General features: G+C 37.4%; 1 protein-coding gene across 5 annotated transcripts in view; it reads right to left on the bottom strand.

The window, feature by feature from the left end:
* The window catches only part of LOC109110482 (multiple epidermal growth factor-like domains protein 11), a 109795-nt gene that overhangs the window by 17383 nt on the left and 64562 nt on the right, over window positions 1–27850 (bottom strand). For all 5 annotated transcript variants that reach the window (XM_042775318.1, XM_042775320.1, XM_042775319.1 and 2 more), the window contains exons 7-14: window positions 24306–24552; window positions 23043–23163; window positions 19197–19333; window positions 18007–18219; window positions 15784–15958; window positions 6798–6918; window positions 5674–5837; window positions 5437–5539 (exon numbers count right to left, since the gene is read on the bottom strand). In XM_042775318.1, the coding sequence (XP_042631252.1) occupies window positions 5437–5539; window positions 5674–5837; window positions 6798–6918; window positions 15784–15958; window positions 18007–18219; window positions 19197–19333; window positions 23043–23163; window positions 24306–24552 (1281 nt within the window). The remainder of the gene's footprint in view (window positions 1–5436; window positions 5540–5673; window positions 5838–6797; window positions 6919–15783; window positions 15959–18006; window positions 18220–19196; window positions 19334–23042; window positions 23164–24305; window positions 24553–27850) is intronic.

Raw genomic sequence — 27850 nt, 5'->3', positions numbered from 1 at the left:
AGCTGAAGTAATCAAAAACCAAATTTGTTTAGTCAGTAACAGAGGGAATGTTTGCTGTATTTCACTTATGAAGAACCAGTTACATTAGAGAAAAATTATATAAATCCCATCATCTTTGCCATGCCCCTATGCTGTATAAACTGTTGTATTCTTTTTGTCGGAGGGATTCTCTTTGATTGGTATAAGGTCTACTCAGCTGTGATTAAAGCATATTCAAAGGCATTGTCTGGATTGTGTCTGGTTATAGCTGTATAGCAGGTGTATTGGAAAACTAAAGATCTTAGTCCCAAGTGATAGTGTTCATAAAGAGTGTGACGTTGTTGGGTGGCTGTAATTGTTAACTGAATTTTCTTAGGCCTGGTTCCCCAGTGGGGTCAGAGCTATCATGATTAGGGGTCAGAAAAGTCATCAGAGAATCATTTTTGGTGTCGGAAAATACCTGGTTTAACTTAATAGACAGATAGATTATATTAGATAGATAATTTTATATATGTATATATTTGTAATATGAATCTATTGATTGAACATCAGTGTGTGTGTGTGTGTGTGTGTGCACATTTGCACATATATAATAATGCTAATCTCATTATGAATATGAATTTAATTTGCATATTTATTCAGGTAATTGTAGTGTCAAATTTCCACAGTTTTTAATCATTTTACTGCATACTTTAACAATGTCACAATTCATTTCTGTTCATGTAAGAACAGTATCTCATCAGGGGCTTACTGTAAGTTAAACTGGCAGGAAAAAAATACTTGGAGCTATGAAATATAGTGAACTGACCACAGTTATGCCTAAGTACACCATTTACCTTAGGAAAAATCAGTGTAATATTCATCCTCGAGTGGCTTACTGCTTTTATAATACAACTTAAATAAATTATCATCTATATATTTCACACTCCATAAGCAAGATGGCATAAAAGGGAGAAATGATGTGCACACATATTCTCACACACATACTTTCAAGCTGCAGCTCAGGAGCCTCATTTACAATTTCCTTTGACAGAGACTTTCTGAGCGAGTGGCACGACCCATTAAAATGGCATTAGTCCCAGGGCTTTGAATTAGACCGGGTCTAAACTTCAGGGACAGGCATCATACCTGCTTCACCTCTGTGGCAGAACAGAGAGGTGGTCGGAATGGGGAGGCAACAGGGATGTGCAGTTAAGACAAGCCAAGCCACCGTACATCAAAGGAGAGGCGAGCCTGTTTGAGCTTCTGCTGTGCTGGGCAGAAAAAAAGTCCTGCACTTCCTTTATTGTCAGCAATGAATAAGAATAGAAGAGTGCCCTGAAAGCCTAATGGTGACAAACAGAGGGGCTTTTGAGCAGAGCGAGGGTGAAGAAAAAGGAGAAGTGACTGTCTGCATATGAACCTTTTCTAGAAGCGAACTGCCAGGGGGACCGGCAGCCAATTAATGAGTGAAGAGCAAGTACCATCATACACCATCACTTTCCACCGCACTTTACATGTTAAGTGGGCACACGAGTGCACATGCCTGCACACGTAATGCAAAGGTCTCTGCTGGACACTCTTTGTTATACTCACGATCCTTCAGTCTAGAGCCCATGGAGCAACTAATATCTCATGTCCATTTTTTTGCTTTCTCACTCTATCTCTCTCCCGGTTATTTTGTCGTTCTCTTCCTCCTTCCATTAGACACGTATGCACAGATTTATTGAAAGTGATCATTTAATTCGCATCTCACTCATCCCTCTCTTTCTCTCTGTTGATATACAGTAACACACTCTCAGCTTGTATGTCCTTGGGAATATCTTTTTGTATGTTGTACTCCTGTGTTCTATAGTAATACTTTTCATAACTACTGCTCTTCAAAGACAGTCCGTTTACTTTCTCACCTTACTGAGTTCATAATTAAAGGAGTCATATATTTTATATATGATCATTTATTTATTTTCCACAACCATTTTTCACACTAACTCTGGCACTTAGAATTAAATGGGAATTATTTTATTTATTTTTGCTGCTGTACTATTAAGCCTTCTATGTAAATGCCACATGAGATTCCTTATCATACATTCTTATGCAATCTCTCTCTCTCTCTCTCCATTTCATGTGTAGCTCATTCTCAAGTCTTAGACCAGACACTATTTTCTCACATATGCACCATGTATGTCTAGCTCTCTCAATAGCTTCAATAAATCACAACTCTGCATAGTCTCTTTGTTCAGATGCTCGCAGTCTCGGAGGCCTATTTGCACCCTGGTGACTCCATTAGGCCTGGCAGATGGCGGAGACCTGTGCAGGATACAGAGCGTGAGATTTCTGCGTAGCTGGCTCCTTCTTGCAGATAATGAAAGCCACATCATTTTCCTGTACACATGGTCAGAATTTAAAGACCTGAAAGGAGAGAGTTATGGAGGGCCTGCAGGCAAAGCCACATCTACCATCTCAACCTGCTCCATTTCGCTTCTTGTATAACATATTCACATGCTGAAGAACTTGTAAACACAGCCCTTCTGTGATATTCAGACATGTCCACTGCCTCTCATATCTCTTTCTTGGACACACAGTGCTGAGACCGTTGCAACAGAAGGTGTTAGCACAGTGTGAAAGCCATATATGCAAACTGCAGAACGATTGCTTCATTCTGGGTCAGTGCAATCTAATTAGGTAACATGTTCAGCAACAGTTATTATAAATGCTTCATGCTTTCAGAGAGATTTCATATTAATCTGCCTGCAGGCTATGTGTCCTATGAAAACATCTTTTGGCACCATGGTGGTCCCCCGTGTAGAATAATCTGAACAATATAAACACACAAATGTAGAATCAGTTTAATTTAACATACAACATTAGCAGGAGCTGAAATAAAAATGTGCTATTACTTTGCTATTGAAATAAAATAGAATTTCATATGTTTTCATAATAATATTTCATAATTATTAAAATAATGAATTTTCCTTCAAGATGAAGACAGTTGAAAGATTAACAAACATTGGTTTTATTATTACTCGATTCCTTTAAAAATTAATACTGCAATATTTTATTGGAAAATCTATTACATTCTAACAATAAACCACAGCAGATGCTGGGTGGATATTATATATTACGTCTCAAGAAGACACACTGTGGTATCTTGCGAGACCTCAAAATCTTCAAAATTCGGCCAGCTGACTCTTATAATGAATAGAAGTAGAATTAATACTAGTAGTAAGTCTGTTTCAGACAGCTTGAGCAAGCAGCGCTGAAGCATAACTGTAACAGCAGAGTCTCATTGTACTTTCACACTGACAGTGTTTCTGCAGCGTAACAGCACTGCAGCTCTACACAGAATATTAAGTCATTTCAGGCTAACCACACTGACTATTCCTATAACAATGGCCATGACCAGTGTTGGGCAGTAATACATTACTTAGTAACATGTTACTGTAATTTGATTACTTTTTTAGTAACGGAGTAATTTAATGTGTTATAATTTTCAAAAAAGTAATTAGAGTATAGTTATAAGCCGAGGTCTCTATACGTTACTGCCACGTTACATTGCTGCCAGAATGCAGTGTTTTATAATCTAGAGATTGTAAAAAGGATGTAGCACATGCACTGTCAAATTAAGTGCCAGTGGATTAGAGACCTGCTCCCGCGAGACCCGACGAAACTGAGTGCAGCACGGGACAAGACCTTATAGGCGAGTGCAGAGACTCGTGTGTGTGTGGGATGTGGCAGAATAAAATGATTCACGGGACTCCCGGAAAATAGAAATGTCTAAACATAAAATAACTAAAACAAATAAACTGTTATTCATCTATTGCACAAAAGCAACACAACTAATATAAAATATAAAAGATTAACAGGTGCAAGCATATGGTATGCAGAGTTTCTATTAAGGCTATAACATGTGTTTGCAGCGTTGAGCAATGCAGTGCTGAAATTTGCATGCTCACGAATCCTCTCATTACAAGACATGAATTGTAGACATTATGAAAGATTCAGTAAGCATATATTTATTGTGTTATAACAGAGATTTGTGAGATTGCGATGAACTGAGATGTCTTTTAGAGATTATAAATGCAGGGCTCTTTGCTGGCATTCTGCCATGCCAAACCATTCATGCAGCAGCCACTTGCTTTAGTTAAAAATAATAGTGTTCTGTGAATGTTGAAATAATAAAGCTTTAATAACAAATATTTATCGGGAGCGTGTATGCTGAGATTTCATAAATTTCATGGAGAAAATATTACCGTAACTAGTAATGTAACTAATTACTAATTACTTTTGAAATAAAGTAATCAGAACAGTAACGTGATTACTTTTAAAAGGAGTAATCAGTAATCAGTAATTTGATTACATTTTCAGAGTAACTTGCCCAACACTGGCAATGACATATGAAATAGGGGGACATTCTAAAACGCTTAATGTGAAAAATGCTTAACATGGCTTAACGTACCTAAACACCGACCAGGGAAACCCAAATTTTTGTCAAACCTTACTTGTAATAAACACTAACTACTGTCAAAAGAACGAGCCCTTACTCCACAGATAAAGTGAATAATATCACGTTAAGCGTTTTCTCCCCCATAGAAGTCCATTATAAGGAAACAGCTTAAAGTGGACGCATCGACGAACTGAGAACATTGTAATTTTGTTCAGTTTAATTTTGTAATAAGCATGAAAGTAAAGACAGGTAAATGTTTCCCCAATCTCATCTAAAAATCAATAAATACCACTCCCTCACCATACCCCAATTTTTTTGCTCCAAACAATTCCACATAAAAACTTTCACCTGGACTGTTTTTGTTGTGGTTTCTTCCCCATATGTTCTGTGTCCCTGTTTTATTGATGATCATTTCATGCACCTGTGTTCCCCTGATTGTTAAATTGATCCCCAGTGCGTCTCCTTTAGTCCCTCATTAATACTGTGTTTAAAAGCCCTAGTCCATTCAGTTAGTGTTTGTCAGGTCTACTTGTTTGCTATGTGTGCTCCTATTGTGGATTATCGCCTGGATTATTAAAGTCTGTGTTCGCTATTCCTCGTCTCCATCATTCCTCGCTCCACATTCCTCACAGTAGTGATGTGACACTGTGAGGGCAAAGCTGAATTTTCAGCAGTCATTGCTCCAGTCTTCAGTGTCACATGATCCTTCAGAAATCATTCTAATATGCTGATTTGGTGCTCAAGAAACATGTCTTATTATTATGGATGTTAAAATCAGATGTGCTGCAAAATTTGTTTTGGAAACCTTGATACTTTTTTTTTTTTTTTTTACATTTATGATTCTTTGAATTAATTCAGTGTGTGAAGTCTTTACTGTCACTTTTCATAAATTTATTGCATTTCTATGAGCTTGGTGTTTAAATTTAATCAATTCTTCTTTCAACAATGGGTGAGTAATTCACTCCAGCATTTATGTTGCTTCATAAAATCCTGTTTTAAGATATTGATGTGATTGTAACTGGTCTTACACTCACCTGTCCATCCTGGCAAACAGCGACAGAATCCACTCACAGGGTCGCATCCATCAGCATGGTTACAGTCACAACGCTCGCGACACTCCAGCCCATATGTGCCATCCTAAAAAAACCACACACACAAACCATCTTGCTAAGTTTAAACTGCCCTGTCATGACAAATATCAATAAATCAAATGGCCAGTCCTGCTAGCCTCTTGCAGAGAGACAATGGAACCAGTCCCGGAAGATACTCACTAGGCAGGGCTGCTGGCAGCGTTCCCCTCTCCAGCCAGAGGTACAGGTACAGGAGCCGTCCATTGGGTCACAAGCTGCACCATTGGCACATAAACAAGTCTGATTACAGCTCAGTCCCCACATCCCACTGGAGCACAGGATTGAGCAGTCTACTCCCTGCCAACCTGTAAAGCACAAGGAGACAGTACAGTCATTCATTAATATATTTGTCTACTTGACCACTGGTTCATTAAGTTGTTTATTTGTCAAAAACTGAGGGTTTAACATTCCCTTTTTGAGTTCTAGCCAAACCTTCCCTAGTTTATAACAGTGTTCAATTTAAAAAAGCAGGCAATGAGTTGAATATATGCATGGTTTGAGGTCAACATAAGAGTAGAGTGGGATAGGCAGAGAAGTTGTGTAGCACACTGGGGTTCTGCATTATGAATGGGATGAGGATTTTAAAGGTACTGTCTCTAATGAGGTTCCTTCCAAACTGGAGGGACCTGAATGAATACTCTGCTGGTGCAGGCCTTTAAGGACGAGTCCATGTTTATGCAACAATAAGGGTCGTCCCACAGGTATGGTTATCTGCGGTCAGCCAAACGCTGAGCACTCACAAGGCTCTTGTGGATTCATGCTGCATTTTTTATGCTTTTACAGCCTAAAAAGGCCATATGTTCATGTAAGTACTAAGTGGTTATGTATCTTTTGAAAGTGACCTGGAGAGACTTTGTATCCTTTGATACTGAAACACCAGTTTTCCCATAATGACAGAAATGGATATATGGAGAACGGATGGGGATATTATATACTATTTTTGAGAGTGTCTGATGTCCAGAAAGTGTTTTTCTTGTGTAGTGTCTTGTTAGGCATATCGAATTTCAATTTATAGACAGGGTTAATTCTCGAAACATTGACATCTGTGTTAAAGGGAATTGGAAAATGATTAATTAGTCGCAGAGTAATTGATTGTAGAGATTACGACTTTTCCTTAGCATATAATTGCATGTATTGATTGCTTATTGATTTATTTGTACAGGCCAAGCTATGATCTTGTTATCAGTTTGGTTGTAAACCCACAGTCTATAAGAAAAATGGGGGAATAAGGATAAAAAGAAGAAGGAGACCACATTATGGCGAACCTTCTTTACAGATGCAGGAGCCATCGATTGGTGAGCAGGATGCCTGGTTGTGGCAGTTGCAGGTGGAAGTGCAGTTAGTACCGTATAGTCCGGGTGGGCAGGTTCGGGAACAGTCGTCACTCTGAAAAACACACACAGATGAATTGAGAAATATACTTTAAACAAATTTTGCCCTGGCAACTACCTACAACAAAATATCAACTGCTATCAACTGTAGCAACACCCTGGCAACCACACACAATAGCATAGCAAAAGAACAGCAATGTAATAAAACCACACAGAACACCTTGGCAGCTACATAACAACACCTTGGCAACCACCCAGAACAATTCAGCATCCACATAACAATGTGCTAAACCACCCAGAATTACATAGCAACACTCTGGCAACCACCCATGATAGCCTAGAAATAGAATAGCTTGGTGCTAAAACCAACAATAACACCTTGGCAACTACCCAAAACATCCTACACCCTACAAAAATGTGCTAAAACTACCCATAACACCTCGGCAACCACCCAAAACACCATACACCTTACAACAATGTGTAAAACCACCCCAGAACTTTTTAGAAAATACATAACAACACCCTGGCAACCACTAACAACACCCTAGCATCGTATGCTTGAGTTTTACTTAAGCAGGCACACATCTCTTCCAGAAAATATAAGATTTTACTTATTAGAATTTTTCTCTACTTCCTTGCAACCACCTACATCACTGTAGCAAATATAGAGCAATTTGTTAAACCATCCAGTACACCTTATTATCCAGTAGCCACATAGCAACACCCTGGTAACCGCACATAGCATAACCTAGCAACAGAACAGCATTATTCTTACAACTACCCAAAAAACCTTAGCAACCATATTTTAGCAACTGCACAGCAACACTCTGGCAACCACCCAAAATAGCCTAGCGATATAATAGCACCTTAGCAACCACCCAAATCACCCAACAACCTACAACAATATGCAAAACAACCCAGAACATTTTAGCAACAGCGTTGCAACACCATGGCAACCACTAACAACACTCTAACATTATAGGAGCAGGGATTTGCTCAGGCAGGCACACATTTCTTTCAGAAAATATAAGATTTTAGTTATCAGAATTTTTCTCTACTTATGTAATTTTACACTGTAACATGAGCACTGTGCTGTGAAGTGTGACTCTAAATCCCATCTGAGGATTCTGTGAAACTTCAACAGGAAATTTCTGGCAAAACATTCTCTGCAACAGGGCAGCATATGAGTTAGGTACAGTTTCAAGCAAGCAGAGAGGTGGAGAGCACATTTGCAAAGCAACAAACCTGAAGTCTGTGTGTAGCTTGTGTCCTTGTTGCAATTGCACCAAGTGTGGTAGTGGATACTCAGAGCTAAAGGCCCGCTTTCCCCAGCTGCATTAATGAGTTGACAGCCCCTGGCCCTCAGCACCTCCGTCCATCCCCCAGAAAACCATTGCTGATGACTGACAGACACTGTGTTCTTAAACCCTGTTCCCCAGCCAAACAACACCAGCACACTCTCTGTGCTTTACCAGGCTCAGCCGGGGAGTCGCCTGTATCCCAGGGCCGGCCATCACCGGTGTCTTTTTGCCTCATCCTTGGCTCTGACTGACAGCTGACAAAATGATTTAGACTCCCAATTAGTGGGGTAATGGCAGTGTGCTGCGCGCCTCCTGCCTCCATCTCCCTGGTGCCGGGATTGAGCAGCAAAGGACCCGCTCTCTAATTATCATCTGGAACTAGGTCTGAGTGGAAAGCAGGATAAGATATGCTACAGGACGCCATGGGCACTGAGAAGGACTGAGTCTCGCTCCCTCTCTATATATTTTTTGTTTCTCCCCTTTATTTCCTTCTTTCAATCTGCCATCATTTATCTTGCTCGCTCACTTTGATACAATCATCTCCAATTTTTTCTTACTCCCACTCTTTTCTTTATTGTATGCTCTCTTTCTTTTTCATTCTCTCTCTCTCTCACATTCCCCCATTGTATTCCCCATTTCAAATATTCTACCTCTCCATCTGCTTTGCTCGTCCATCCACTACCCACATGATAAGCTTACATCTGTGGATTAATTTTTCATCAATCTATGTGCAGTTATCTTTGTTCCACTCAAAAGTGACAGCAAGCAGACTGCTAACAATGGCAGTTCTGTTCTATGGAAAAAGACTTAAAACTATCGGTGCAGGCAGCCGAATATGGGGCGAGAAAGTTAGTTTGTTCGACTTTTCAGCAGACCTGCAATTTACTGGTGAATGGGTTGGAGGAGGTAAAAGAGTCTCTGGCTCACAAATGACCACAGGGATTTAGTGAGACCCGTGAATGCTCCAGATTACACTGACACAGGCCTGAGAGCACTCATTCAACTGGGTGACTAAACTCTTCTAAAAGCAGGCTAAAGTAAGACTTATGTTTAGAGGTTAAATATTCTTAAAGATTTACTTCATTATAAAATGAACACAAATCATTAGTACATTCAACAAGCTAGAAATGTTTTCAAGCGTCAAATGGCATATTTTCATATTCAGTGAGGTCCAAATTTGTTTTTAAATCTTAAAATAATTAGTTGTAGGATTAAAAAAAAAAAACCCCACAAAGAATTCAGAATTTGTTTTTAAATCTTTAAATAATCAGTTGTAGGATTAAAAAAAAACACAAAGCATATTTATTACACTGATCATGTGAGATTCTTTGTACAAAAAGTCTGTTTTGTTTCTATTGAAGCATTAAATGCCCTGTGGATAATTCTCACAGCATGCTGGAAAACAACGATTATTCTTAAATATTCACTTTGTAATAACATTAACACAAATCTTTAGTACATTCAAAGAGCTAGAAATATCTTCAAGCTTTGAATTGTACATTTTCTGAGTACAATTCTGGGATTCAGTATAATAAATTGGAAAATAGTTTCAGGATAAAACAACAACAAGAAAACAAAAACAAAAAACAAATACTCTAATTAATATTAATAAGCAAATTTAATACACTAATCATGAGGTTCTTTGTACCAAAGGTCAGATGTTTTCTTGCCCACTGAAGCACAAGATGCTCTTTGGATAATCCTTAAATCATACTGGAAACAACATGACAAAACATTCCTATATTCATGTTCATTTTTTCAGTTGAAATAAATAATAATATATACTATAATAAAAATAAAACTTTACAATAAGGTTGCTTAGTTAACATTACTTAACTACTTTAGGTAACATGAAATAAGAATGAACAATACTTCTACAGCTTTTATTAATCTTAGTTAATGTTAATTTCACCATTTATTAATGCATTGTTAAAATCAAAATTTGTGCTTGTTAATATTAGTTAATGCACTGTGAATTAACATGAACCAACGATGAATTACTGTATTTTCATTAACTAACATTAACTAATGGAACCTAATTGTAAAGTGTTACCAATATTATATTTTTATTATAAATTAGTGGTCATTCATTTGTGGTCATTCATACAGTATCTACAAGTGTTTTGGTAAAGAATGTTATTTTAAAGCACTGAAATTCATACTAGTGCATCAAAGTGAATGGTCATGAAAGCACACATGAACGTGGCATGTGTGCTTTCAACGTGGTACTACCAGCACATTTGGTCCCTCATCTACCCACCTGTGCTCTCTCCAGTACCAGCAGCACAAGCATATACTGTATTTGTTACTTTCCCACCCCTATAAATATCATTCTCTCAGAACTCTACAGATGAGAATGTGGATACCAATACCACTCTCAACCACAACGCATACAACGTTCAAATGTGACCTTTGAAAACAAAACCAGCAATAAGTGTAAGTTTTTCAAAATTGAGATTTATAAATCATAATAAATAAGCTTTCCATTGATGCGTGGTTTTTTAGGCTAGGACAATATTTGGGTGAGATACAACTATTTGAAAATCTGGAATCTGAGTGTGCAAAAAAAATCTAAATATTGAGAAAATCACCTTTAAATTTGTCCAAATGAAGTTTTTAGCAATGCATATTACTAAACAAAAATTATACGTTTTGATATATTTACGGTAGGAAATTTATAAAATATCTTCATGGAAGATGATCTTTACTTAATATCCTAATGATTCTTGGCATAAAAGAAAAATCTATAATTTTGACCCATACAATGTATTTTTGGCTATTGCTACAAAGTGACTTAAAGGAATACTCCACCCCAAAATGAAAATTTTTTCATTAAAAAAATTTGTCACCTGTAAAAGCTCCGTTCGTCTTCGGAACACAATTTAAGATATTTTGGATGAAAATCTGGAGGCCTGTGACTGTCCCATAGACTGCCAAGTAAATAACAGTGTCAAGGTCCATAAAAGGTGTGAAAGTCATCTTCCGAATACTCCATCTGCCATCAGATGTACAATTTGGGTTATATGAAGCGACGAAAACAAAAATAACAATAATTCCAATAACAACTTTCTCAACTGTCACCTCAAAAAAATTAAAAAAATATCCTAAATTGTGTTCCGATGATGAACGGAGATTTTACGGGTTTGGAACAACATGGGGGTAAGTGATTAATGACAAAATTTTCATTTTGGGGTAGAGTATCTCTTTAAGACTGGTTTTGTGGTCCAGGGTCACAAATTGTTAACCTTTGTTGTTCTGTAGGTCCAAATGAAAAAGCTGGCCTGGAAATGGAGCGTCGTGCCCCAATTCCATTGCATCTCGGTCCGACTCCTTGGCCAAAGCTCCTCGAGCAGTGTTTAAAAGAACTGGCAGCAGGCCCCTCAAATCCAACACAAAGAGCAGGTGGTGAAAATTAAGAGACAGTCTGTGCCTCCACCTGCTAGTTCAAATCGCTGTAGTAGCTCTGCCACAGGACATAGCAAAAGTTACAGCCAAGACAGGAGTTGGCTATAGCTTCTGATACTGAGTTTGTCTTAATCATCACTGCCGTTCTAGTCTTTACCTGCGGCACTTCTTATTTTATATGCTTTGCAATATTTCCGCTGTTACTGAATGCAGGAGTGAAATCAGTTTAGTGCTGGGGAAGGTAACTGAAACTGCAGCTTTCCAAGCTACAACTTACTTATAACTTTAAGTGACGCTACTGAAAATGTACGCTACATTATAAGTTAGCAAAAAGATGCTACAGTAGCTACATTTAAGCTACACTACCATTTAAATGTTTGTAGTCTGTAGTATTCTTCTATTTTTTTCTGAAAAAATAAAAAATAAATAAATAAATTATGCTCACCAAAGTTGCATTAATTTGATAATTTTTTTTTTTAGATTTTTTAATACAGTATATTTTAAATTTATTACAGTAATGACAATTCTGAATTTTCCACATTTCTCATCATCAATGCTGAAAAAACATTTCATCTGAATTATTTTATGAATAGAAAGTTTAAAAGAACAGCATTTATTTCAAATTAAAAAAAATGTAACATCATAAATGTCTCTTTTTCTCTTCTGGTCAATTTAATGTGTTGTTGATGAATAAAAGCATTAAAAAAAACATAAAAATAAATAAAAAAAAGTCACTTATCCCAATTTTTTTAAGAGATGCAATATCTTTATAAACATAAAACTATCAGAAAACATTACAGTATATACAGTCAGCAGCATTTATCAGGCAGAAAACAATAAATATCTAATTTAGGGTGACAGCATTAAAACATAAATAATATAGTCAATATAAGTCAAAAACATAGTGACATATAGAAAAATTTTACTAAATATTTCACTTTAGCCGAACAACATGAAAGGTAGTAAATGGTGAAAAAAATTGTAATTTCTGGGTTTTCCTTTAATTGAGTAAAGTTGCTAGTGCTATTTTTAATTTTAGCTTCTCCCAAATAATTATTTCAGTTTCTCTTAGTTCTCCAACTCTAAGACTACTAGCTCTAAAGGAAAGTATATTTGTTTCTGAGGATGAACAAGATGAACAGGGCTGTAAGCAATACTATGACGCATTCAGTGAAGCAAAAGAACGAGTCATCCATCTATTTTAACATCTCTCTAAAATGAATCCTGATTACTGATATGATCATCTCTCTAGATGTCTTTCTCATGCTCTTTCCTTGCATCTTACCACTTTCATTTTAGCATCCCCTTTGTTCATTCACAGAACACAAAGCCAGGTAGACTGTGTGCCATGTACAACCAACTGGAAGGCAAAACGTTATGTAATTTTTCATGTCAATTTGTTATTTATGACATAGTGTCTTGCCTAGAAATCACAATCTATTTTAGAGTCTTTGTATCTAGCGCTTCTTTCTGTGTTTGGCAAGGTCTTTGTGTTAAGTCTAAACCTGCTGTGTAATAAGACACAAGCATTCTTAAAGCAGCATTACTTAACTCACTGAAGAAACTCTCACCTTATTCCCAGCCTCCCTGCAGGAGTTGATGTGTTTATGTGTGTGTGTGTAAGAGCACTATAGAGATCATTTTCAAAGCAATAAACAGTATTCGCTGACACTTCTGCTTTAAGTATGAGGACACAAAAACTTTTCACAGAAAGATCAAGGGAAGTGCTGACTAGAAATGTTCTTTGAAAGATGCTTCCAGTTTTCCTTTAAAATCCACAATTTTAAACCTTTATTATGTAATTATGAGTTTTGCCACCTTCATATGTCACATCAGTGGCCCTGTTTAGACTAGGTATCTTCTATCTTAGGTCATCCGATCACAAATGGTGAGCCAAGACTGCTGTTTGCACCTGTGTCACAAATGTGCCTCCTGTGACAACCTGTGATCGGATTTTGATGGGAGAGTTACTGATTTTGTGAGTATAAACTTACTACACTTCTCACTTACTGCTGAAACATGTATGGTCTTTTTGGGCCTGTTTATACCTGGTCATGCATTTTCGCTGATCGGATATCTAATTTGTTAAAACGTTTCCATTTACAGTTGGCCACATACATGTGTCATTGCAAAACGGATATAAATCCAATCTTCAATTCCTGTGAGTTCACATCAACGAAATCAAAAGATAAACACTGCGTTTTATTAATTATCAACTCATTTCAAGATCAAAGACCACAATAGGAGAGTGCGCGGCATCTGCACTGAAAAGTTAAGTTTGTCTTACTACTTTTAATGAAGATGATTGTGTTGACCGTCTGCGTCTTACTTTCAGTTTCATTCGCGGCAGTTTGCGCGTCGTCTTGCTGAAGAGATGCTCAGCTGCTCGTCCGCAGCAATGCGTGTAGCATAAGCACAGTCTGAGTAATGTCATATAGCCTATAACACGCTCTGAAACGTTTATTATTTTAACATTTTGGGAGCAGTAAAATTTACATATGTGGTTTCAACAACCAGATGCATTTACACTTGTCCAGTTTCATCTAGAATGTGGCACAGCACCTCCTGAAGTGGTTTGAGCGATCGGATTTATATCCGTCTCTAATGCGTTTCGGAGGGCATTTACACCTGGTCTTTTTGTGATCGGATAGCTATCCGAAGTGACCAGGTGTAAACAGGCTCTATGTGTTCCATTGTGTTTTCCCTGTGACCCAGTTTTCCTGTGTTAAATCTGCTCACCTGTTATCTTTTTAATTATCTTGTTAATCCCACTTAGTTCCTTCTAGTCCTTGTCTAGTCTAAAGCTTGGCTCACACTATAGGATTTTTAGCCCGTTTTAGCCCCGATTTCCCCCTCCCGAGAATCAGAGCAAAAATCTTGTTGAGCACCTCGATCGGCCCTGATGTTCAGTGCAGACTATCTGGTAATGTGAGGCATTCACCGATCGAATCTTGCACCTCCCGATCTGCTCGCACACAAATTGGGGCTGCCCCGATTAATATCACACATGTTTGATATTTAGGATTTAAATCGGGATGATGACTGCTATATAATTACGTCAGTATTTTCACAATAGCCAATGCATGAACGCAAAACAGCTGCTGTATAGCTCCGTTGGATAGTGCAGATGGAGGAAACTGCTTCTCAACATTTTATAGTCTGTATAGTGTGTCGAAAATGTATCACAACCTTAAGGGGAAAGAGAAGTGCTGGGAGCTGCTAGCGAACATATGTAAACATCACCGAAATATCAGTGACGATCTGCTGCGTGAGATCACGTGAGGCACTCCCTCTGGCATCATAATCTTAATATCTTGTGGTGTGTCATGCGCCATGATTTTCAAATCTTGTGTGTGCATGTTTAAGATTTGAGGGAAGATAATCTGTAAAGATTCTCCTTATGTGTGTGCTGCAACCAGATTTAATAATCGGTTAGGATTTTAAAACTCATGTACTGTGAGCCCGGCTTAAGTTTACATTTTATGTTTCGTTGTTTTTCTACTGTTTCATGTGAGGTGTCTATTAAAGCTGATTCCTTTATGTATTCCTTCATGCAATTCCTTATTACATCCAAACGTGTGACAGCTGCATGTTACTATATGGTATTAAAAGTGCAAAATAAAATATAAATTTTTTTTTTTACTTAACTACCAATTGGATCAATTTTGTTCAGGATTCTCATCTGGGGACTGAAGAATTTTCGTCTGGGGGCTTTTCTGAGATTAATTAACTTAACCACAAACCACTTTTCTGAGCAGGTTCTTATATATGTAATTAATTAATTTAATTAATGAATCAGTATATAACTGAATTAATTTGATTAAGCAGTTTAAATGATTAACAGCCCAAAAATATATTGGTACAAAAATGTTCAGATATGGCAGATATTGTAAAGCCATATGTAGTCGACAATTAAAATCCTTTTTTCTCGATGCAGTGCTTCATAGACAGGTTGGTAGGTGGTCTATAACTGTTGTCTAGGATGTATCTGTGTGGTTACGCTACAAATGAGAGGTTTGAGTGATGTTAATGCCAGGTGTATAGGGGGCCTATATTTCAGGGCATATGAAAAAAGACCATCCTTTAGTTCCTAACATTAGCAGCTATAATCATCAATGCTCAGCAGTCAATTTCATGTGGCAATATTTCAGCATGGCAGGATTTACTAGTATTTAATGAATGTAGACAATGATAAATGATAAACATGGACTCACTGTGTAGCCTGGGGCACAGATACAGGCCCCAGTGAAACTGTGGCAGTCTGCTCCATTAGTACACTGGCACGGCACACTACATCCTTCTCCATAGTAACCTGGGGGACAGGTCTCATTGCAGTATAGACCCATCCATCCTGCTTTACACAAGCATTCACCTGTCAGGGGGTGGCAGCTGAAAAAGAGAAAGACAGATTGACATTTAGTTACAAATATGCCTGAAGATACGTTGTGTATATGACATCTAAACAGAAACACTTTGGCTTCCAGAACAAGGGGGTCAAATCTGAGGACTAAAACCATTTAAGTTCATCCATCCTTGTGTCTGTGAGCTCCACTCAGATAAATGGGGTGTCCTTTCTCTCCTTCATGTAGTAATGAGCCCCAGCGTCTCAGGGCCTAATCTACCCACACCAGGCATTAACATTGCATTAGCCAGGAACGCGGCTAAGAAATAATGAATGAAGCACAGGTCACGATAAAGAGCAAGTGCTATGCCGCTGTTGAAAGGTGTTCATATTTTTACTTGCAAGTCAAATGAAGTCAAATGGACTCAAATGGAGCTCTTTTCTCACCCATGGCTCCAGAGGTTAACTCGAGAAGAGTTGGCTAGAAAAGTGATGATTGTAGGACTGAAAGTTCAGTTTAACCATAGGGACTCCACAAAGATGTATTGGTTGTATGAAATAACTTCGCTGAATTGTTATCTTCAAAGTGTGTGGAAATTATGACCTAATTAGGGTTGTAATTAAGTATAATTAATGACATTTAACCATGTCTTCTGAGTCATACCTTTCCATTGTATCTACAGAAAAAAAAATGGCACAGAAGAAATACAAAAAATGCATGGAAAATGACAAATGATATGGAAACAAAACAAAACAAACAGTAATTTGACTTGGAAAGTATTTTTTGCACTGTTTATTTCATGATTTATTTGTCTGCCATAATAATGTCTTAATTTGGTGGCTTTTCTCAGCAAATATGAATATATATATATACAATGAATTTAATTAATAAGAATATCATGTAATTAATGTAATAAATTCAAATAATTTTTACTCAATTGACAGCCCTAGAAACAATGCACCCAGTAATATACTGGTTTAAAAATACTGGTTTATACTAGTTTTAGACATATAAATGAAGAGTTATTTTTGCTTTGCAAGGAAATAAAATGCATTGTAGAGATGCACCGATATTGCAGTAATTAAATTACTGCATAATTCTAACTGAAAATTATTTTCACATTATGGCCAACATTACATTTCTCTAAATTAAACTAATAAACTAACTAACTAAATAAATAAATACTACACTAGATTTAAATGCTACAAATTAATTTAAAGATCACACCATTTTTACATACAACATGGATAACATGGAAAAATGGATATTAATTTTTGGATGGCTGAAGATTACATTTAAAAAGTCATCGTCAGAATACTCCATCTGCCATCAGACATGCAATCTGGGTTATATGAAGCAACGGGAACACTTTCAAAAATAACAACTTTTTTCAATAATTCCTTTGTCAACTGTCTATTCTGTGTCTCTCCATATCTGCTGTGTATGCTCTTCTGTGTCATCCGCGCCACAAGGATGTGCTGTTTTATTTCAAATCAAAGCTAAATACATGTAGAAACAGCGCATCTTTGTGGCACGGATGGAGAGACACAGAGGAGACTGTTGACAAAGGAACTGTTGAATAAAGTCATTATTTTTGTTTTCTTCGCTTACAAATAGTGTTCCCATCACTTCATATAACCCAGATTGCACGTCTGATGGCAGATGGAGTATTCTGACGATGACTTTCATACCTTTTATGGACCTTGACACTGTTATTAATTTGGCAGTCTATGGGACAGTCTCAATCCTCCAGGTTTTCATCCAAAATATCTTAAATTGTGTTCCGAAGACGAACAGAGCTTTTACGGGTTTGGAATGACATGGGTAAGTGATTAATGACAAAATTTTCATTTTGGGGTGGAGTATCTCTTTAAATGAGAATTAAATGATAATAAAGATAATCTAACCGTAAAAATATGGCATATGAGCATGCAGAATTAAATAGCCAATGTTAGCTAATACCAATGATAAAAAAATCTGTAATACCATCTGATAAACATTAAGCTACCAATATGCATTCCTAGTCTATTGATTCTTGTCAATTCCAAGGTTATCATTCTAGTGGGTGCATTCGTGTGGGGTAGCATGTCTCACCTGAGTGTGTTGGTGGTGTTACATGGGCAGTATTTGTCACAGATGAGGCCGTAGAGGCCTGGTGGACAGAACCTGTCCTGGCAGTGAGGCCCTTTGAATCCTGTATCACACAAACACGCTCCGTTGACGTGGTAACACTTGGCCCCATTCTTACAGTCACAGTGGAGGGCACAATGGGGTCCGTATGTGCCGATCGGGCACTCTTCCTGGCACCTGGAGACATTTCAAACAGTTTACAGAGGGAAGAAAACCCCAAAGCAACATTTTGTATATATTATTCATTACGCAGAGCAGCTCTGTAAGAAAAAGGAGCCTGTCAGAATAACACAAGCAGAATTAGTAGACTACAGTGTTATTTTAATCTAAGGGTCAAGGGTCAATGCACTGGGCATCTTCTTTGGTACCTCAGGTTCATCAGCCACTTGGCTTCACCTGGGGCGACAGCAAACCAAGACTGCAGTCATTAATTACTGTGAATACAATTAAAGCCAGGCTCTTTCTCTCTGTTGAATAGCAAAGTGACTTAAAGAACAATGACTTCCACAAGATCTTCGATATACAATCCTGGCAGAACATCAATCTTGAGTGTCCAAAGAAGCCATTAGGAGACAGACAAATAGCTCAATTAAATTATAAAACGGACTAGGTATGTTTCATGTTGAAATTACACCAGCATCGTTTGTATCAGTTGAGACGGGTGTGAGAAGGACTTAGGGGAAGGGAGGAGGGGGTACTAACACAATCTGAGATTAGTCCTACTGGGTTAATTCACCTGTCACAGACCAAATGAATGAGTTCAATTTTGTTAAATATTAAAGGATAAGAAGTGTCTGTCCTGAAAGTGTTTTCCTTCTGCAGACAATCACTTTACTGCGCTAATAAACCCTAAGCTGTTCCAGAAGACACTGGGAAATAAAGGCACTGAGCAATTTCAATTGGATCCTAATAAAATTCCATTACTGGTAATTAATGGGCAGAAACTTAACAGACCAGTGCGGATCTTGGAGTGGGATCAGTGGACACAGGGAATGTAAACATAGAGCAGTAAAAAAAAAAAAAAAAACAATTAATCAATTATTCAGCAAACCACATTTTGCAGGCTTGTTAACAAACTGCCTTTGTGGTAGTTTTTTTTAAAGACACAGAGGAACAATAACAGAAATAAGATCAGAACTGGGTATTTATTTTACCTATGGCCACTGTATCCTGCAATACACTGACACTGTCCTGTAATGTGGTCACACAGTCCTCCATTGCGGCACGAGCATTCCTTGCTGCAATTGATCCCATATTTGCCGAATGGGCATGGCTGGGCACACACAGACCCCTGTCCAGAAAGAGGGCAGAGAAAATTTGAGAATCAAATGAAAGTCATTCACGACCATTAAAGCTGCATTGATTTATAGGAACAATTCTCTTAAAAAATAAAATAATATTCTGTCATCATTTACTCCCCATTTCAAACCCATATGACTTTCTTTCTTTTAAAAGGAGAAACACTCTAAAGGCCTGTTCACAACTACTGTATAGCAATAACTATATTGGCTTTATGTTATAACAAGTGTGCCTCAGTTATGTTGTTTGCCACTTCAAATGCTCCAGCTTTTTAAAGTATGGTAGATTCTGATTAGCTGTTAATGGAAAAAATCTTCTTAAAGTGATTCCAACAATATCGTTCCTCTGTGTGGTTACCGTTGTAGCTGAGGCGTGGACTTCTTATTCTCACAGAATTAGAACAATTTTTAAAACTTAATAGTTACAGTCATCATCCTTGGTGTGAACATTGGCCTTGGCCTTAACTCTTATTCTCTTTGCCGCACATTAAAATTCACTGTGATGTGATCAGTCACATGATGTGCAATCATCACACTGATGTCAAACAGGGGCCACATAAAAAGACAGACAATTAATGGCAATTTTTCACTGAACAACTAATTAAATTTCTGTCTTTTCATACATACAATGCTTTAATGGTGCTTTTTTTTGTCATTTTGGAGAAGGGCTTCAGACTAGGGCTGCACGATGTGTCGTTTAAGCATCGATATCGCGATGTACGAATCCACGATAGTCACATCATAGGATGTGCGATGTAGGCTGTCGTAGTTGACCCGTTATTCATTAACCGTACGGGCTGCTCCCCGGCCCTTGACGAAATGTGATTCGCGGATTAATTGCACAGTTTAACCATCATAGAGTGAAAGTTTATCATTTGCATGTGTTTTTAAGTCCTGTCAGTTTAACAGGGCGCATATAAGAACGAGCAGAGAGAGAGAGTGAGCGAGAGCGACGGTGTGAGCGAGAGAGAGCGAGAGAGAGAGCGCGCCCAGGTCGCGCGCGCTCAACTTCACCGTCTTCAACACGAGCGCTGTCTTTCTCTCTCCCTCGCGCATATTAATCAAAATCAATTGACACGATGGTGTCGGAAAAAAATAAATAAAAAACCTATCCAGTGATGAAATGTTTTCTGTGTTGTCAAATCTTGTGCGATATCCTAAACTGCCGAGATAATTACACAACACGTGCCATACACGTCTGATTCGCGAACTAATGATTCCTTTGAACCGATTCAATTTAATGAAACTGACCTGTCCAACACTGAACTCACGAGACGTCTAAATTGGTGTATTAAAAAAAATCTGTAACACTTTACAATAATGTTCTATTTATTAAAATATTTAACTACATTATTTAACGTTTACTATTACTAAACTGCACTTCTACAATGTTAATTTCAACATTTAGGCTATAGTCTTCATTGTTGAAATCAAAAGTATTTGTTAACATAATTAATGCACTGTGAAGTGACATTACCAAACAATGAACACCTGGGGTTTTATAACTGAGATAAACAAAGATTAATAAATATAGTAACAAAAGTATTGCTCTTGGTAAGTTCATGTTAGTTAATATGTTAACAATTCAAACCATATCCTAAAGTTACAAACAAATAATTTACTCTAATTTAATAATACTCTGTGTTTAAATCATTAAAATGAGAATGTAGAGTGTGCTCACCCCATTTTTGTTTGTAAGAAAAAATTTAATTAGATTTCATATCGCAATATATATCGCAGAAAAATAAAATATCGCAATGTAATTTTTTCCCAATAACTTGCATCCCTACTTCAGACTGCATCTAAAACAGTTTAATTAGGGAGTGAAAGTTTTTGTTGAGATCACCACTGGCGACTACATACATTTACATGTTATGACTTAAAAATTTGCATGTTATGACTTTTTTCCTGCTTGTTTTGCGATCACATCTTTTGTCATGTTGACAAATTCATAACGAAATTTAAACCATTCGCTGTTTCAAACTGCGGAAAATGTGTAAAGCATGTAAACAATGCCACGTAACAAAACATTTACCTCAGAAGAACCATTCAGCATCCACAAGCTCATTAGTCAGCTAGAAAAAATAACTATAAAGAGGAGCATTTTGCTAAATATGCCCTATATTGCATATTAATATTTTTAGTTAACCTGTTGTCTACATGATGAGAAAGAATGCAAGGAGCTAAAAATTTAATTCAACACCTCCTATATAATTGCATGTTACTAATGAAAAAAAAAAAAAGACTGGATGTGTGTAAGACATGTGACATTTATAGAATGCATTGAGGAGGAGCCCAAACTACTATCAATGGCCAAGTGATGCTGACATAATTATGGTCTGTGATATTGGCACAGATTCTGTGTAATAAACAATTCTTTAGGACTGTATATAGTTTTGAAGTTGGAAAAGACGTTTATTTCTCACTAAGTTCCTAGGACATTTACAAGATGGATTAAAAAGCTGTTGTTGTAAAAGGAGGGGAGACATAAACACATGACAGTATGACTAAAATGTTAAAAAAAAGAAAAGAAAAAGAAAGAAAGAAAGAAATAAAACACATTTATACTATGGCCCATAAAAAAAAAAATATTCAGCACTTATTTTTGTTTCTTATTGGAGCCAGTGGCTCCTTAAATTATTATTATTTGTCTGTAGACCTGTTGGTACTTGAAAGTGCATTTACTTTCAATATATGGAATACATTTTTTTCAAAATAAAAATAACAAACATTTAGAATAACATTTTTCATAAAAGTTTGAAACCATATGAGGGAATAAATGATTTTAGGTGAACATACAGTACAAAGAATCGGTATATTGAATCTTCAGAATTAAAGATTTATACAGAAACACAAAATTTGCCCCCCTAAAAGAGGCCATATTCTATACAGCCATAACCACGTATGTCAGTTAAAGCTGAGTGTTTTACATGATCACTTACCACCTCCTATCTGATCCAGTCTTTACTACTGTACCTTTAAGACCTCTAAGCTAGGTTCCTTAATCACCGGATAGGCGTTTATATGTATACAGCTCATATGATTATGTACAGTACTCACAGTTATGAGGTCAATACCATTACAATATCTAAGTGACCCATTTTTGCAGTTTAGTTTTAATAAACGGTGAACGGAAATTGGAGCATTGCTTTGTGAATATTAGAGTATGTCTTCATACTGTAGCACATTAAGCTCTTTTCAGAAGAGAAAGGAAATTTGTGTTTTTGATATGTCCTCTTTACAAGTTTGAGATGATGCAAAAGGAGTAATAATGAGGCTCAGCAAACTTCACACAATTTGCTTCCAATTATAACTTCAGCTGCTCTGCTAGACTCAGATCAGTGTCATTTCTTCCACACTAAGGTTTTTGTGTAAGTATCTACATTTAGATTCTCCTCCACCCTTCCTTCATTTACCTCTCAAACTCTTTTACCTTCCCTCATTTCACTTAACCCTCCCTTTCTCCTTTTAATTACTCTCTTTTCCTTCTTTACTTCCTTTTAAGCATGACTCACCTCTTCTATCGTTTCAGTATCTTGCCCTTTAACTCTCCTTTACTTTCTGCCCCTTATTCCTTATCATCTGCCTCCTAATCTTTATTCCTCTCTGTTTCTTTTCTGTCCTTTATTCTCTCTGTCACTTCCCCTGTGTCCCCCACTTCTCCACCCTTTCAGTCCGGTCCCCCTGTGTGCAGCAACTTACCATCCATCCAGCAGGACAGGAGCATTCTCCAGTGATGTGATGGCAGGTTCCTCCGTTCTGACAGGGGCAGCGCTGCTCACACTGTGGCCCATGACTTCCAGAGGGACATCGCTCTCCACAGCTGCCGAACCACAAGAGCAAACACTTGAAACTCAGGCAGTCATTGCAAAGGATTGCAACATAAAACACAAGAACGTTCAAAGACTTTAGAACAAATCCTTAAAAGAAAAAAAAATCCAACTATATTCATAAGTACCCTCACAAGAACTTCAGAGTGTTTTCACTATGCTAACAATGAACATAGACAAAGTGTAGGTACATAGTCTGTAGACTAGTAAGGGAGACTGGGGCTAGTTGTCACATGGGGAATTACCTAGAAGGTTTTAGGTTACAAATCTGCAACATTGATTTTCTTTGTTGGTTTCAAACACATTGTTCAAATGGTATTCTCCAAACTACAATTTCTGTTAACATTTTTCTAATGTATTTTGGAGAAATATGTGAAGTAACTACAGTTGCATACATTCTATTATTTATTGAGGCATGCTCTCATGTTTTTTTATGTAATAATAAAAATTTCTGTTGGCCCCCCCAAAAAAATGATATTTAAAGGATATTTATTATTTTTTCATCCATTAAAAAAAATAAAAAAGAGAAAGTACTAACTCTCTAAAAATTAATCACAAAAAAAAAATTCACTTAATACAAAAACAAAGCAATAACTGTACTACAAATTTAATGTATTTCTGTGACCGCAAAACTGAATTTTCAGCAGCCATTACTCAAGCCTTCAGAGTCACATGATTTATGTAAAATGGAAATATTTATGTTCTTTTTGGATCTAATGTATTGATTTAATGCATCCTGGCAAAATAAAAGTATTTACTTTTTATTCAAAGAACTATAATCATATTGACCCCAAACTTTTGAACGGCAGTGTATATTTGAATGATATTTTTCCTATATTTCATCAAGCACAAAACATTAACAAAGATTTTTTAATGACAGGTTCTCATTGTGACAACACAAAAGATCACAAAAGGTGTATTCGGCTCCTTTGCGAAGGTGGTGGAAAGGTTGAGTAGCTTTTTTGTAGTCAAGAGGTGTGTGCCTATACAGAAATTGTCTTTCAAAAATAAACCTACCCTTTTCACTAGAGTAACAACTTGCCCTTGTCTCCTCTATATAAGGAATATATTTCAGCAAAGACATATTAACCTTCATATCTCTATATTGCAAACCAGTTTCATATCTGGTACTCACATGGGGCCCATGTAGCCTGGTGCACATATGCATTCCCCCGTCTCGTGGTGGCAGGTGGCACCGTTGAGGCATTGACATTGCAGCTGGCAGCCCTTGCCATAGTAGCCAGGCTCACATTGATCCTCACAGCGCCATCCTTGGTAGCCGTCTGTGCAGACACAGGCTCCTGTGATAGGGTTACACAGGGCCCCATTCTTGCACTGACAGCGGTTGCTGCAGTGGGGCCCCCAGTGGCCACTTTCACAACCTGATACACAGAGAAGAAGAAAGGATGCTTTTTTACACCAGCCAAATAAAATGCCACTACACTCCAGTCAGAGCCGAGGACAAAAACTCTTGCTTATTAGTATGACTCGGTTGTATTACATTGCAAGTAAAAGGCTGTGGAATGGTGTCCTGTTATCCAGAAATTGCCAAGGCACACGATTTATGAAGTCATAGAATTTTATTACAGAACATTTGCTGACGTATACAAGTTTGTACAGTGTTTTGTCAATACAAGTGTGTGGGGATTAGCTAAAGCATAGATTATTTACATCCCCTCATATATTCTCTTTAAATTATCAACGAGTTAATACCATGCTGAAAGCAAACGCTATCAATAAAATGGGTGAAACTGCAAGGAGCTAATCTTGCAAATGCAACTAAAGTGGCCCAAAGATGCTATAAAAGACTGACACAGTCATTCTTGTGTTTACATGGTATTAGCTAGCATAAACAGGCCCATAACCACCAAATGTTTTCTTTTACATTTGTTTACATCCTTGCATTTTCGAGCATGCATCAGGGGATATTTGATTTGATTCTAAGAGCACTTGTGGTTTCCCTCACCGCATACCTTTAAAATCAGTGCCAACTACTAACTCATGCAAACTTAGTGGATATTTCTGCATCATTTCTGATATACTGTACACTACTGGTCAAATGTTTGGAGTCAGTAAGACCTTTTTTGTAAAAATAAATTAATGCTTTTATTCAGCAAGGATGCAATAAATTAATCAAAATGACAATTAAGATATTTAAAATGTTACTAAATATTTCTATTTATAATAAATGCTGTTCTTTCGATCAAAGAATCCCGGAAACAACATCATATTTATTATCATATCATAATTCTTGAGCACCAAATCAGCATATTAGAATGATTTCTGAAGGATCATGTGACTAAGCATGGAATATTGGCTGCTGAAATTCAGCTTTGCCATCACAAGAATAAATTACATTTTAAAACATATTAAAATAGAAAACAACTATTTAATATTAATCATAATATTATTTTTAATATAATTTTTAATCAAATAAATGCAGTCTTAGTGAGCATGAGCAACTTTTTCAAAAAGTCTTCTTATAGATCCCATATTTTTGAATGTACATTGTATTTCATCAGTCTGTCATTTAGATTATGGTTCCATCCAAAGCAACATACAATACATCTTAAAGTTACTGTATGATTTAAACAACCACAGAAATTAGTCCATATTTAACCACTAAGGTGCCAGACACTTGAGTAAGCTCAGAAGGCTGTTTTGAAAGTGGATGAAGCCCTTATGAAGACTGTGTACTGCGAGACACCAACATCCGTTGTCTATGCCAGAAAACACAAGCTTGATGATCAGCACTTCGATGAAGACAGCTTGGCATAGAGGGGGTTCATGGAATATCCTGGCACTAGAGCGAGTCTTTCCCAGGAGGTGCGCTGTAGGCCACATTAAGTAGCTCAAAAAGGGCAGGAGGCACGTTATTGATTTGAGTTAATCTGCTACGGATGAGTTCTCCTGTCGGTTGAGCTCTCACACCACACAAATGACCACGGCACATTAAAGGCAGGAAACCTGCGGGAGGTCAGCGAAGATGGATGAGCCGCTCATCGTCTGCTCCACTCGCAGTCAATCAGCACTCATCATGCTCCCCTCAGCTCTCCCACGCTGATGAGAGAAAAAGAGCAGAAAAACACAACACATCCACCGTTTGCCTCACTCGCTGGCCCCCGGATCTCGTCAACTCCCCATCAGCCCCAAAGTGAGCGCATCACTTTCAAAGAAGCCTCATACTGGGACGCAAACAGTTTCCCTCCCATTCAACACGGCAAATCCACTCCGCGTTGGCTCCGAGTCCGCCGGCCTCTTCATCTGCAGCCATTCTGAATCATTGCGGAGGAGGACAAATAAAGTGGAAATCTAGACAGAGCTTAATTTGCAGAAGTCTTTTTCTCTGGTGCTTAGAAACAGCACAAAATGTTGCCATTGAAGACTCAAAGCCTCTTTTCCCCCCACAGCGAGACGCCTCAGCACATTTCCTCCTAAAGCCCATTATCTCAGCCCGTCCCATCTGCGTTTAGTTTCAGACTCGCCGCAGACAGTCTCTCACTGCAGGCCCTCTGACAGCATTTAGCCGTGATTAAAGAGTCAGAGATCATTTGGTGCCACGGGCAAGGCTGTAAAACACACAGTCTTATTTCTATTTCTCTGTGCTTAAAGTATCTAAAGGAAAGCTTCCATAAGGATGAGTCTAATTGGAGAAGAGATGAAGGAAGAGTGGATGAGGGTCCCGTTGGGGCAATGGACAGTGTGGGCAGAGATTCAATGGTAAGTACACCAAACGGCCGACCTGCAATCCAACCCCTATTAAAAGCGCTCAGCATTGAACAAACAGGCCAATCAAAGGGAGCGTTTGGGGAGACAACGATGCTCCTCTTCACAACAAACTTGCACCTTGAGGCATCAGGACTGAGCTGTGAGCGTGCTTTTGTGTACTGTACTTTGATAAGCAGAAAAATGTAACAGCCTGATTTGATCAAATGGTTGAGAAAGATCTCAGTGCAGGGCAGCCACGCACAATCCTGTGAAAATCCAATCCCTAATGCTGCTACTTGAAGTTCTCTCTTAAGCATGGCAAGCCTTATTACAAAACAAGTGAAATCCTTTCAGCTGCAGGCCTGATTTAAAAATTATTAAGGCTGACAAGAAAAATACTGTATGTATTTTGGTGCTACGTTCTGCCTAGAGCTGTGTGCGCAGCTAAATAAACATGAACATCACAAAAGGATAATTAGGGAGAATTCCAGAGTTTAAACTGTTGTATTTTCTATGAAGACAAAATATCTCACTCCTGTGGAATATAGAAACTCTGCTTATGCTGTCTGTTTTTATTAAAAATCTGTTTTGTGTCGGAGCCATAGCCTTCAGGGTAGTGAACCTATATATTGCACAAATGCGCTTCATATCTCTCCTCTTCTATTGCTGCCTATTTCTTCTCAAACTGTCAAAATTCTCAAAATATAACCTCAAAAAATTAAATAAATAATAATAAAATGAATTTAAAATAATAAATATTTATTTTATTTTATTATTTGTTTTATGCCAAATCAAAATCTTCTTTAAAAAATTTTCATAAAACAACAACAACAAAAAAAACCCTCTCTTTTCTTGGCATTTTCATCACAAAAGTCAGGTGAAAATCAGTAAAAACTAAAAGATTAAAAACAGATCTATACTAATTTTCAAAAACAGTACTTTGCAACTCTCCATTCCTAACTTTTCCATAAA

The sequence above is a fragment of the Cyprinus carpio genome, chromosome A18, assembly GCF_018340385.1.
Source record: "Cyprinus carpio isolate SPL01 chromosome A18, ASM1834038v1, whole genome shotgun sequence".
Taxonomy (NCBI): Eukaryota; Metazoa; Chordata; class Actinopteri; order Cypriniformes; family Cyprinidae; genus Cyprinus; species Cyprinus carpio.
Note: the sequence above shows the minus strand (reverse complement) of the source record. Positions and strands in the feature narration are given on the sequence as shown.